This window comes from Tupaia chinensis, unplaced genomic scaffold, assembly GCF_000334495.1.
Source record: "Tupaia chinensis unplaced genomic scaffold, TupChi_1.0 Scaffold000661_1, whole genome shotgun sequence".
NCBI lineage: Eukaryota > Metazoa > Chordata > Mammalia > Scandentia > Tupaiidae > Tupaia > Tupaia belangeri.
Window position 1 is genome coordinate 3,538,882 of NW_006160183.1, and position 13,765 is coordinate 3,552,646.

General features: G+C 38.0%; 1 protein-coding gene across 1 annotated transcript in view; it reads left to right on the forward strand.

Moving 5' to 3' along the window:
- The window catches only part of LRPPRC (leucine rich pentatricopeptide repeat containing), a 113,772-nt gene that overhangs the window by 81,536 nt on the left and 18,471 nt on the right, over positions 1 to 13,765 (forward strand). The window contains exons 28-30 of the mRNA XM_006159906.3: positions 1,578 to 1,720; positions 1,852 to 1,960; positions 7,436 to 7,562. Coding sequence (XP_006159968.1) covers positions 1,578 to 1,720; positions 1,852 to 1,960; positions 7,436 to 7,562 — 379 coding nt within the window. The remainder of the gene's footprint in view (positions 1 to 1,577; positions 1,721 to 1,851; positions 1,961 to 7,435; positions 7,563 to 13,765) is intronic.

The following is a 13,765-nucleotide window of genomic DNA, read 5'->3' on the forward strand; positions in this document are numbered from 1 at the left end:
ACCTTAAGGGAAAAATCCAAAAAAAAAAAAAAAAAAAAGAAAAGGTACACCACATGATATATCTTCACACTTTTTTTAAGAATTATTTTATTTATTTATTTATTTATTTGCTATAGGACACATGGGTTCACCAGAGAGAGAGAGAGAGGAAAACTAAGAAAGCAAGCTGCCAGGTTCAGGACTTGAACCGCGACCGACCATGTGGGAGTGCAGCGCCCTTAACCACCCCACCACTTGCCAGCCCCTTATGTACAATTTTTTAAAAAGACATCTAAATCAGTTACTTCTTTACACTTAATAATTGTCTCAAACTTATATCAAGTGAAATTTTTCATATCTTCCTCTAGTTTTTCACAAGCAAAAAATAAATGATTAATCACATATACTTTCCTTTTTTACCCATGAAAATGTTTAAAAAAACAAGGTCTTAAGTTTTTGCTATTAATATTTGTGTAAACTAGGGTACCACATAGAAGGGACTGTTTCAATATGAAGGAATCGTCTTCCTTCCTTTCCAACAAACTTTCTGGTCCCCCCTTTCATATTTAATTTTGATAGAATTATCCGTTGAGATAAAAAATCTGAGAAGATCTATGTATTACATATTGCTATAGATATTGCTCAACAGAAGAGTTGACTATTCTCCCTATTCAACTAAATGAAGGGCTTTAGAAATGTCACCTTTTTTTTAGGATTATTAATATAATTTTATTTATTATGATTATTTAATTTAATTTGATATAGGGTACTTGTCCTCACTAGAGAAAGGGACAGAGAGAGAAAGTGAAAGTGAGAAAGCAGCCTGCCAGGCCCAGGACTAGCCACGGTGGGCTCTATAGGAGTCCAGCCCCTAACTGCCACTCCACCTGCTGGCCCGACATGTGTTTTTTTTTTTTTTTTTTTTTAAGAGATTTTTTGCTATAGGGCGCGTGCGCTCGGCAGACAGACAGAGACAGAGAGACAGAAAGCGAGAAATCACCCCCAGGGGGGGATGGCCACACCGCAGTCTCTTCTCCTCCATTCTCCTCTCGGGAGGGATCTCAGGCACGCACACACACGCACCCAGCTTCAGTTTAAGCCACCAGGTCCGGGACTTGAACCGCCGTCGACTACATGGGAGTCCAGCGACATAGCCATTATACTAACCACTGGTCTCTCGACATGTCATTTTTAGAGAAAATCAGACATTTGAATTTTAGACCCTCAGCTGTGTACAGGTATGTATCATATTTACAAAGACTAAAGGACGTAGTTGAATCACTACTTGTTTCTGATTTTGGTTTTTAGCAGTCAGCCATTTCTCAATTACTTTACCAAGACAAACTTTTTACTAACATGATTTTCCTAGTGTGAGAGTGGTGGTGATTTATTGTTTTTGATGGATAAGGTATTTCTAATTCGTAAGATACACGGAAAAAAGCCACCTTCTCACCTTTGTGCAGAAATCACTTTTGGTTCCTTTTCCTGAAGGCAACATTTAGAATAATGTTTCCTTCAACATCAAATAAAAAAATAAATTCTGAGTATTTTATAAATTCTGTTTAGTTTACTCATTAATTTCTGCTCAAATTCTACAGAAATAAATGGTGACTGGCAAAAAGCTGATGCTGTCTGGAATAAAATGCAAGAAGAAAACATTATTCCTCGTGAGAAGACATTAAGATTATTAGCGGAAATTCTTAGAAACAACAATCAGGAAGTTCCATTTGATGTGCCTGAGGTAATTTGTTTGTAGCATACGCATAACAGATTTTGTCAGTATATTTTTAGGTAATAGAATAACCCATTTTTATACTTAGAAGATCACTGCATTTACCAGGTTTAGTTTAACTGAATAATTTTGTTTCATAGTTGTGGTATGAAGATGAAAAACATTCTCTGAATTCTCCACCACCTTCACCTGTAGAAACTAACTTCCAGAGAGATCTGTTGAATGCCTGCCAATTGAACAAAAGCAAAGGTAAACGTGGACATGGGGGTCTTCTTCCTAATAGCAATATGGGAGCAAGTCCAACAAATTAGATCTGCTGTAGCGTAGAGAGAGAACTTTAAGTTTTATGTGTTATCTTTTTTGATACTTAACAAAGACATTTAGGGGCAACTGGGAAAAATTAACTTTTGACTGAGTAATAGGTAACGATAAGAAATTACCCTTGGGACAGCCAGTGACATGGTGGTTGAGGCAGCCAGATTCTACATTGCAGATGTATGGTTCAAGTCCCCGATCTGACCTCTTGAAAAACATGTCAGGCACCTGGACATGCATGCCCAAAATCCCAAGATGAGAATGTGTCCATCCCTGGCAGGGAGCTTTGTCTGTCTCTTCTTAGTACTTCATACACCTTCTAGCAAATGATTTTTTTTTTTTTTAAAAATCACTTCCATCTTAGATGTGATAATAGTGTTATAAATTATGGGGAAATAGCCTTAAATTTTGTGATTTCTATGAAGTATTGGGAGATGAAAAAAAAAATCAAAATTTTTGTGATTTATTTTAAAATACTTAAGCCATAAGGCCAAAGAAAACAAATCTGACAAAATGTTACTGATTGTAGATAAGGTGATGGATGGAAGTGATAGATATATGAGGGGTGGGTTCATCATACTAATAAAAATTATTATTGGCTTTTTTCCCCCAAAGTTATCTTTTGAAAATAAATAAAAAGTATAATAAATTATAATTATTATTATACTATAATGAGTATCCCCACAATTTCTGGGGACATGTCACTATTATAAATGATCTAAAAACAAAAAATGATTAGGGCACTAGCTACCATACTCATGTGTATCGAAGTGGTCAAACAGTATCGCAGGGTTGGGGGCCTGTTACTCTTTTTCCCTTTTTCTAGTAGTAACTTTCCTGAAGACCCCTCTACCTCTGTTATGAGTACTTTAACAATTTATGTGGCTCTCTTTAACACTCTGATATGAATTTGCAAATTGGATTCTGTTTTTTCATTTAGAAATCCTTATACCCTTCCATAATCATTTGTTTCTCTGTTACCTCATATTTCTAAAAAAATGTGTTTATTTATTTATTTATTTGCTTAGGCGGTTTTAATTTCTTCTCTTTTAAATGTGGATTTCAAATATTGTTTTGTGACAATTTAACTATTAAGAAAATAATTATAGTGGATTTAAAACTTTTTTTATTTTAGTGTTGACTGTTTTGAGCTCTATCCAGTAGAAAGGATTCGATTTAGAACTTTTTAAAACTTGGGGCCAGCAGGTGGCCTGGTAGATAAGACTCTGGACTCCCATTGTCTGATTGCAGTTTGAGTCCCAGACCTGACAGCTTGCTTTCTCGTTTTTCCTCTGTCTTTCTGTTTCTGTCTCTCTCTGGTGAACACAAGTGCACTGTATTAAAATTTAAAAATAATAATAATTAATAAATAAATATTTTTAAGAATTATTTTTATTTAACTTTATTTGTTTGTTTTAATTTGATCAGGGGCTGGGGGGAGGGGGAGAGCCGCCTGGTCCAGGACTCAAACCACAGTTGTCCATGTGAGTGTCCATTACCCTTAACCACCATGCTACCTGCCGGCCCCATAAAATACTTTAAAAAATAACAAAACTTTGTGGACTTAATTTTCTGACATGACTAGAAATTTTGTGACACTAGCAAAAAATGTCTGAAGAATTGGCTAACTTCTTATGCTATCTCAATTATACAGAGTACAACGAATTTCTATTTTTCTGAGTCGTTTTCCTTTCTTGTATATTCAGCCTATATCTTTGAGTCTTTCACCATGTATCTGTTAAAACTAATTATAAAATGAATTCATTATAATTGTTAATATACCATGCAAATATTCTCATGAAATTTTGATTCGGCTAAAATGAATATAAGATTAATGTGTCGTTTTAGTTAAGAGTTCTGCTGCTCCTTCATATATTGCTATTTAAGTGAAAAATAAAAAACTGGGTAGCTAAATAAAATGTAATTTTAAAAATAAATGTAAAGATGTACCACTATTCTGGTTTTAATGAGAAATTGTCATCGATCTATTTGGTTTTATTTTGTTCTTTTTTCTTTATTTATTTTCTTTTAATTGTCAAAGGGTGCATGCATTCACCAGAGAGAGAGACAGGGGTGTGTGTGGGGGGGAGTGCCCCACATGTGGTATGGTCGTGCTGCAGTCCCTTCTCCATGTCTCTGTTCAGTCGTGGGGTGTGTGTGTGTATTGTGTATCAGATTTAGATACTTTGTAAAGGACGAATGCTTTGAATGCTTACATTAATTAGTACTTTTCTGATCAGTCTCTTTAAAGATGAATCAGTATGATTTTCATACCGAAAACAAATTTGTTTTCAATGGACTTGGTACATAACAATGTTAACTGAAAAAAATGAATGGGAAATAAACACAGTAATTTTAGGAAATAATTAGTAAGATTTTTTTAGTGGGGCTAGCAGGTGGTGTGGTGGTTAAGGGTGCTGGACTCCCACATGGTCGACCATGTTTTGAGTCCTAGACCTGGTGGCTTGCTTTCTTACTTTCTCTTTTTCTCTCTCGTTCATTTGCTCCCACTCTGTCCCTCTGTGGTCAAATTAAAATAAATACATACATACATGTAAATGAAAATAAGAAAAGAAAAATTTTTTAGTTGTATTTTGTTGATTTTTAAATATTCAAGTAGTACTTGTAAGTTCTCCTTCAACAGACTAGTGAACTATATGGCTGTTAGAAAGTAGACAGTAATGGGACCAGCAGTTAGCGTAATGGCTATGTTGCTGGACTCCCATGTAATCTACTGCAGTTCGAGTCCCGGACCCGGTGGCTTAAACTCACGCCAAGCACGTGTGCATGCGTGCCCAATATCCCAAGAGGAGAATGGAGGAGAAGGGATTGCAGCGTGGCCATCCCCCCTGGGGGGTGATTTCTCGCTTTCTGTCTCTCTGTCTCTCTCTGTCTGTCTGGCGTCCGCACGTGCTCTATAGCAAAAACCTCTCCAAAAAAAGAAGAAAAAAAAAAAAAGAAAGTAGACGGTAATTGCATTACATTTTAACTTCTTAGCCCCCTTAAGAAAATATATGCATTCTGTACTAAATTACAGATATTGTAGTCATGTTATTGTGATTATGTATTAAGATTTAAAATATTTTACTTAACACAGCTATTCTGTGACTTTAATAAATAAATAAAACTTTGTTCTTAACTTTGTGATGAATTGATTCTGGTACTCAGATGAGGATAAGACTTCATTTTCTCCCATTTCAGAAAGTAAAATTCACTGAATAGACTGTATATCTGATAGATTCGTAAATACTAGTGGAATTCCTTGCCGGTTATGTGCGTTTTGTTTTCTCGTTTTCGCCAGTGCCCTGGAACATACAGGTGTTCACAGACACAAAAATCTGGTGCAAGGCATTGGTAATTTAATGACAATAAAATTTTATTAACATGAGCCACGAAGTTACCCTCACTTGCCCAAACTGTTCTCCTTAGTTAATATGCAAATATAAACATGGTCATACCTTTGTATTTTTACTTTTTCTCCAAATTTTACTTACACAGAGGTAAGTTTCTATATTGCTGATCTGGTTTAACTGAAGATCTAATGCAAACTCCCCTGACTTATAAATAGAAGCAGAGCAATGTCTGTCCCTTCAGACCCGTCCAGGCTCACAGTGCTATTCTGAACATTAACATCACGCTCATTCCTGTTTGTGTGTTCTGTGCTCCTGTACATCAAGGCTCACGTTCGTAGAAGACTGAATGTGATAGTTCACTTATGCCCCGTCCTTATTGTGATTTGTTTACACACGCAAGGGAGTGGATTGTAGTTTCAGTTAGCTGTTTATAGCCAGGCAATTTTATTTCAGAAAAGTAAGTGACTGAAAAGTGTAGTTACGAAAGTAGACGGTAATTGCATTACATTTTAACTTCTTAGCCCCCTTAAGAAAATATATGCATTCTGTACTAAATTACAGATATTGTAGTCATGTTATTGTGATTATGTATTAAGATTTAAAATATTTTACTTAACACAGCTATTCTGTGACTTTAATAAATAAATAAAACTTTGTTCTTAACTTTGTGATGAATTGATTCTGGTACTCAGATGAGGATAAGACTTCATTTTCTCCCATTTCAGAAAGTAAAATTCACTGAATAGACTGTATATCTGATAGATTCGTAAATACTAGTGGAATTCCTTGCCGGTTATGTGCGTTTTGTTTTCTCGTTTTCGCCAGTGCCCTGGAACATACAGGTGTTCACAGACACAAAAATCTGGTGCAAGGCATTGGTAATTTAATGACAATAAAATTTTATTAACATGAGCCACGAAGTTACCCTCACTTGCCCAAACTGTTCTCCTTAGTTAATATGCAAATATAAACATGGTCATACCTTTGTATTTTTACTTTTTCTCCAAATTTTACTTACACAGAGGTAAGTTTCTATATTGCTGATCTGGTTTAACTGAAGATCTAATGCAAACTCCCCTGACTTATAAATAGAAGCAGAGCAATGTCTGTCCCTTCAGACCCGTCCAGGCTCACAGTGCTATTCTGAACATTAACATCACGCTCATTCCTGTTTGTGTGTTCTGTGCTCCTGTACATCAAGGCTCACGTTCGTAGAAGACTGAATGTGATAGTTCACTTATGCCCCGTCCTTATTGTGATTTGTTTACACACGCAAGGGAGTGGATTGTAGTTTCAGTTAGCTGTTTATAGCCAGGCAATTTTATTTCAGAAAAGTAAGTGACTGAAAAGTGTAGTTACTTCTCTTTTGGTAACATCTTTTCATTCACTGACAGTTATTGTGAACAAGTGAAATAAAACTGTTAATCAGTCAAACAAATGTTGCTTAGTTTACTTGTTAGATATCTGTATATTGGAAAATTGTATGTTTTTGTATAAGTCCTGTCGTAGCCAAATAATTTGATCTCCTAATTTTAGAATTATAGGCTATATTTACTTTAATGCTATTGTGCTGAAATGTTAACTATGGTAACCACCCACTTATAGATTAAAGATTGCTTTAAAATGAGTCTTTTGCTCCCCTCAATCTAAATTATACCTCTGGTTTATTTGGACTTTCAACACACATTTTGCTATTTATTTTGAAGCTAATACCATTTTTTGATAAACAAATTCAGAAGAACTGGGTCTCTTTTTTATTGGAATGAAAATAATTTTCTACTTAAGAAAGCTAGTATGAAAATCAATTATAAAAAAACTGTTTCAGGTACGGTCCATTTAGTAGTAGTTTCCAAAATTTTAACTGTTTTTAAAAGCTCTGAAGAGTGTCATCATTTGCTTGCTTGGTCATTGTGCATCCATGGAGTGGTAATGGTAGGTTTGTATTCATAGAAATGGAAACATGGCGATTTGGGACTTTGTTTTTGTGCTCTTTTCCTCTTTTTGCCATTTCAGAATGATGTAATTTCATTTTTTGTTGTTTTTTTTTCTCTTATAGATGCTTATAGTATTTTCCTAAAAGCGCAAAAGCAAAACAGTGTATTTAACCCTGAAACTTACCACAGTCTTATAAAGTTACTTTTGTCAAAGGAGTGTTTTACAGAAGCAATGCATGTGAAAGATGTGTAAGTATTAATCCATTGATTTAATTTGTTGTTTTAAAGAATTACTTAATTTTACTTATCATCATTATCACTATTATTATTATTATTAATTGATAATTTGACCAGAGGAAGAGAGGGGAAAATAGAGAAAGTGAGAAAGTAAACCACTATGTGCAGGACTTGAACTGCAGTCAGCCACATGGGAGTCCAGTGCCCCAACCACCACCCTACCTGCCAGCTTCAGTATTAATCCATTTATTAAGCCTCTCACTTTAAAAATGTATTGGCCACCATTGGGACTTTTGTAATGTATTGTAGCAATTGCTTGATTAGCCTAATTACCCATAAGAATGATGTGAAATGGATAACTAGTTTTAGGTTTTGTTTGTTTGTTTGTTTTTTAACTAAAATATGTAACCTTTTCTGACTGTAAAATGTAATACTGACTATGCACAGTATGGTACATTTTATTTACTTTTTATACCCTCACGGCTCACTTAGATCCATTTACAGAGAAGTAATACCATATTCTATTTCTTGATCACCACCTGGGCCTGGGTATCTCTGTGGTGGAAGCAGCACAGTGAGGACACCAAGGATTTATGCTTATCCTAGGGCTTAAATCTTAACTTGAAAAGTCTGTGATCTTTGGAAAACTACCTTTCATCTCTGAGTCTCAATTGTTCTTCTATAAGATTGGTGCACAATGATATTATTTATATTAAAGATCTCTTCTAGGTATTGAAGAAGTTGGAGATAGAGAAAACATGGATATTTAACATATTTTATGTACTTTTACTCTTCTTTTTGTTTTTGTTTTTTTGCCATAAGGTGCATGCATCCCCTGGAGAGAGACAGAGAAGGAGACTAGGTCTGATTCAGCTGATCTCATGTGCAGCCCATCCCTGGGGGGAATGGCCACAACACAACCCCTCCTCCTCCATTCTCCTCTTGAGATTTAAGGCACAACTTACATGTACCTGGTGTGATTTTCAGGGACTCGAACCACATTTGGCCATATGGGAATCCAGTGCCTTAACTACCACGCCACCTGCCGCCCCACTGTTTTTGGATTCTTTTTAAAAATCTAGTAGGTGGTGATGGTGGTAGTGGTTTTGTTTCCCTAGCTAGTCCTCTAGATTAAAACGCCTTGCCAATTAAGCACAAATAAAGATTTTTTAGTTTGATAGTCAGTTATTTGACCAGAAAGGGATAGATCAAAGTCCCCTGCCTTGGAACATGGAGAAGACCTGTTGTTGGGTCAAGAGCTTTGTTTTGTATAAGGGCAACCTTTCCTAGTATATTGTGAGTTGTGAAATCATCTCTTGACTGATTTTTGGCCTGCAGAATGTTTTAGTCTTAGCACTTTGGTAATGTTAGAATCTTGAATAGGGAAGGACGCTCATGCTTCCAAATGACTGAGAAAACCTGGTGCGAGTGCTCATGTTGTTAGTGTTGTGCGTTATAGGGCTCTATTATTGTTGGTGTTCTAGTACACTTTGAAAAATGTGTTATGTGTGACTGTATTTGTCTATGTGGAGATCTATGTACGTATGTATGCATGCATGTGGATATTTCACACTAAGCCACACTAAGACTGGTAAGTCACTTGTGTCTCATTTGTGTTTGTTCAATTGCTAATTAAGTTCTGTATCTCCATGGCATTGCTATACCTTCAATTAGTGTCTTGGAGAATTTGACATTGAACAGTATCCTGTCATCTATAACCACTGAGGTCAAGGCTGTAGATTATCTTGTAATATTATTTTTCTCAGAAAATCATTATGAAACTCTGTATCCTAATACTACCCATAACAATGAAGAGTGTTCTAAAGCAACTGGTTAGAGGAAGGGGGACATAAAAAGAGAAGAACATTGTGTGTTGAAAATCAGGGATGATTCAGTAAGGAGATAGAAGCAAAAAGGGATAACTTAAACCAATAAAAATTTAATTCTGAGATTGGTCATAAAGACTTAAAATACTTGCCAAAAGTACAGGTTACAGTATTAGTTGGATCTGTTCTAGAACAGTGATCCTCACTCTAGTAGCAGAAAAAGATTTCTCTCGGTCCACCACAGAAGTTCTGATTCAGCTGATCTTGTATCGGGACCAAGGATGTGCATGTCACTAAACACTCCAAGAGATTCAAGAATCTTAACCCATTTTGATCACATGCCATTAATAGTGAATTGTACTGATGTATCACATGTAAGTATATTATAAAAACATTTTTAAAATAGAAAATGTTCGTAAGATGAGATTTTTAAAGTAGAAGTTGAAACCTTTCCTTGCCTTACACCAGAGTGTCCCTGCCTCTCATTGAAGACCACTGATATAATTTCCAGACTGCAATCGTAACCAGTTAGTGGGTCATGGAACCTCTTCAGTGGGACAGAACCAGCACTGTTTTTTTCTTGAGGTTTTTGTCATAGCACTTGTGCACACTCTGGAGAGAGACAGGGAGAGAAAGGAGAAAGTGAGAAATCCCCCTTCCCTGGTGGGGGAAGCCATGCTGCAGTCTATTCTCTTCTTGTGATTTTGGTCATGCACACAGGCACCCGTCATGGATTTCAGACCACGAGGCTCCATCTGCAGTTGGCCATGTGGGAGTCCAGCACGTTACCACCACCTGCTGGCCCCAGAATGAGCACCTTTAAGATATGACATAGAATAGAAAATAGCAAAGCGTTTATTTCATCTAGTAAACATACAGTTTTGCAGAACATGCATGTATGTGTCATATTACTAAAGTCTTACTGTAGCTTTTGATCTCACAAGTTTGAGAGCTGCAGACCTAGACGACAGTTACAAGCATGACCTTTCTGTTTCCCATTAGTCTACAATCTGTGTGATGTCGATTTATCTTGCTTTCCCTTTCTCTCTGGGTTTTCATGATGCCTTTTGAGGTATGACTGAAGTATCAAAAGATTCATAAATGGAATGTAAACATATCAGTGAATTTGAGGGTAAGTTTGCCCTTGTGTAACTGTACCCACCATCAAGGACATGTACCTCCCTGCATTTCCTCCTGCTTTACTTTCGTTGTTATTATTATTATTGGGGGAGTTTTTGTAGGAATCTCATCAATTTTAAGTATACAAACACAGTAGTGTTAAATGTAGGCACTGTGCTGTGTAAATCCTCAAGGATTTATTTATCTTCTATAACTGAAACTTTCAAATTTTTCTAATGAGAGAAAGAGAGAGACAGGCCCCCTCAGCAGGGTCTTTATGCCACAACCCTCCCGCAGCCCTGTCTGTCGTCAGCCAGGATGTTGAGGTAGAAGTGGGAAGTGAACCCAGAGCCTTTCCACCTGATCCCTGTCACTACACAGCAGCACCCCTGCTGCCTGTACCACTGCGGCTGGGTGTGCGTGTATGAGAAAGATTTGTGCTCATGGGCGTTTTTGTTTTATTTATGTTAGTTATCCCACCAAGAGTATTCTGTAGCTTCTTCCCTGTATGGTAGAAGAGAATCCTAGACCAAAGCCTACGACTGCATGTTCTTTCCCTTAAACTAAAAATACTATATCCAACTATGTAGAATTGTATCTTGGTTTAACTCGTCATTCAGTACTTTTTGAAAATAACCATGGATTATAAATTCAGATGTGGGGGACCAGCAGTTAGCGTAATGGCTATGTCACTGGACTCCCATGTAGTCGACCGCGGTTCGAGTCCCGGACCCGGTGGCTTAAAACTCAACGTCAAGCGTGTGTGCGTGCATGCGTGCATGCCCAAGATCCCAAGAGGAGAATGGAGAAGAAGGGATTGCGGCATGGCCATCTCCCCTGGGGGGTGATTTCTTGCTTTCTGTCTCTGTCTGTCTGGCGATCGCACATGCCCTATGGCAAAAACCTCACATGCCCTAGGGAAAAAACCCCTCAAAAAAAAAAAAAAAAGAAAAGGAAAGAAGCTTGATAAAATTAGCTTGTTAACTGGTGTTATACACAGATAAAAATCAACTGCGACCAGCAGTTAGCATAATGGCTATGTCACTGGACACCCACGTAGTTGACCGTGGTTCGAGTCCCAGACCTGACGGCTTAAGCTCATGCCAGGCGCATGTGCGTGCGTGCCCAAGATCTCGAGAGGAGGATGGAGGAGAAGGGATTGCGGCGTGGCCATCCCCCCTGGGGGTGATTTCTTGCTTTCTGTCTCTCTGACTCCCTCTGTCTTTCTGAAGAGCGCACATACCCTGTAGCAAAAACCTCTCCAAAAAAAAAGAAAAAGAAAGAAATTCAGATGTGAAAGTTGGAGTTCCAGTTACCCAGCTAATTATGTTACTGGAGGTGTATCCTACAGCTTCTCTGGTCCTTGCAACCTAGGTCATTACAACACTAGACTAAGCCACCTCTTTCCATTCCAGCTCTGTATCAAGTCAGGCGGTAAGAATTAATTCCTTTGGGGTGTGTGTGTGTGTGTGTGTGTGTGTGTGTGTGTGTGTGTGTTTCTCTATAGGGCACATGTACTAGCCAGAGAGAGAGACACACACACATGGAGAGAGAGAGAAAGTGAGAAATCACCCCTAAGGGAGGATGACCACACCATAGTCTCTTTATGTCTCCTCCTGGGATTCTGGACACACACACACACGTTTTCCAAGCCACCGTGTTCAGGATTCAAACCAGGCACTTGACTGTGTGGGATTCAGCTGCCTTAATTACCATACCGTAGCCTGGCTCGCCCAAATTGTTGCTTTTTTTTGTTTTTTTTTAAAGAATTGTGTGGTTTATTATTATTATTATTGTTATCATTAAATTTACTAGAGGGCACATGCGCTCACCAGAGAGAGAAAGACACATATGTGTGTTGGGGGGAGGTGCCAAACCACCAGGTCTGAGACTTGAACTGTGGTCAGCCATGTGGGAGTTCGGTGTCTTAGCCATCACACCATCTGCTGAAAAAAAATCACACCATCGTCTGAACCCAGTTGTTGCGTTTTTATAGGCAACTTTATCGTATGTGGTGTCCTAATGAGCCACTGTAGTAAGTGGCAGTACTCCTGTTGTTCTTACTGCCATCCATAAATAGCAGTCATTTGTTATGAATCCCTACGTATTGTCACTTGTTCAACCTTAAGAGCAGTAGTTTTTCCATGAACTAAGAAGTGCCATCTTTGTTTTAACTATACATTTGTTGTCTTTAATGGACTTCACTGCATATGAGATTTCTTTAATTTTATTACCAATAACTCACAAAAAGTAATGGAACTTAAAAGGTATCAGTGATAACTGCCTTTTAAATTTTTTTTTAAGAAACCAACTTTCGGGACTAGCAAGTGGCGTGGGGGTTAAGGTGCTGGACACTCCCACATGACCAACTGCAGTTCGAATACTGGACCTGGTGGCTTGCTTTCTCACTTTCTCATTCTCTCTCTCTCTCTGTATCTCTTTCTGGTCAAATTAAAATAAATGAATGAATAAATAAAATTAAATAAATAATTATTTTTTAAAAAAACTTTCATTTTTAGTTTCCTCTTTTTTCAAAGTAAAAATTTACCTATAGTGAATTTTCTCAGAGGATGGACACTGCATATTCAAAAGCAGTAAGGCATATACATTTATTTTATTTTATTTATTCTGTTTTTGTTTTTGTTTTTGGAAGGTTTTTGCCTTAGGGTGCATGCACTCACTGGAGGAGAGACAGTGAGAGGAAAAGTGAGAGGTCACTCCCCAAAGGGAATGGCCACGCCACAATCCCTTCTCTATTCTCTTCTTGGGTTCTTGGGCACACACACACAGTACCCAGCATTATTTTCAAGCCACCGGGTCCAGGACTCAAACCATAGTCCACTATGTGGGAGTCTAGCTACATAACCATGACACCAACTCCTGGCCTCATTATTTATTCTTGTGTGGTTTTTTTTTTTTTTTTTGGAGAGATTTTCACTGTAGGGCGCGTGCGCTCGCCAGACAGACAGAGAGAGACATAGAGACAGAAAGCGAGAAATCACCCCCCAGGGGGGATGGTCATGCCGCAATCCCTTCTCCTCCATTCTCCTCTCGGGATCTTGGGCACGCACGCACACGCGCCCGGCGTGAGTTTTAAGCCACCGGGTCCGGGACACGAACCGCGGTCGACTACGTGGGAGTCCAGCGACATAGCCATTACGCTAACTGCTGGTTCCCTCTTGTGTGTTTTTTGACAAGGTCTTGCTCACAGAGTCCTCTTGCCTCGGTCTCCCAGCTGGGACTGCAGGCATGTGCCAGCATGCAGCATGC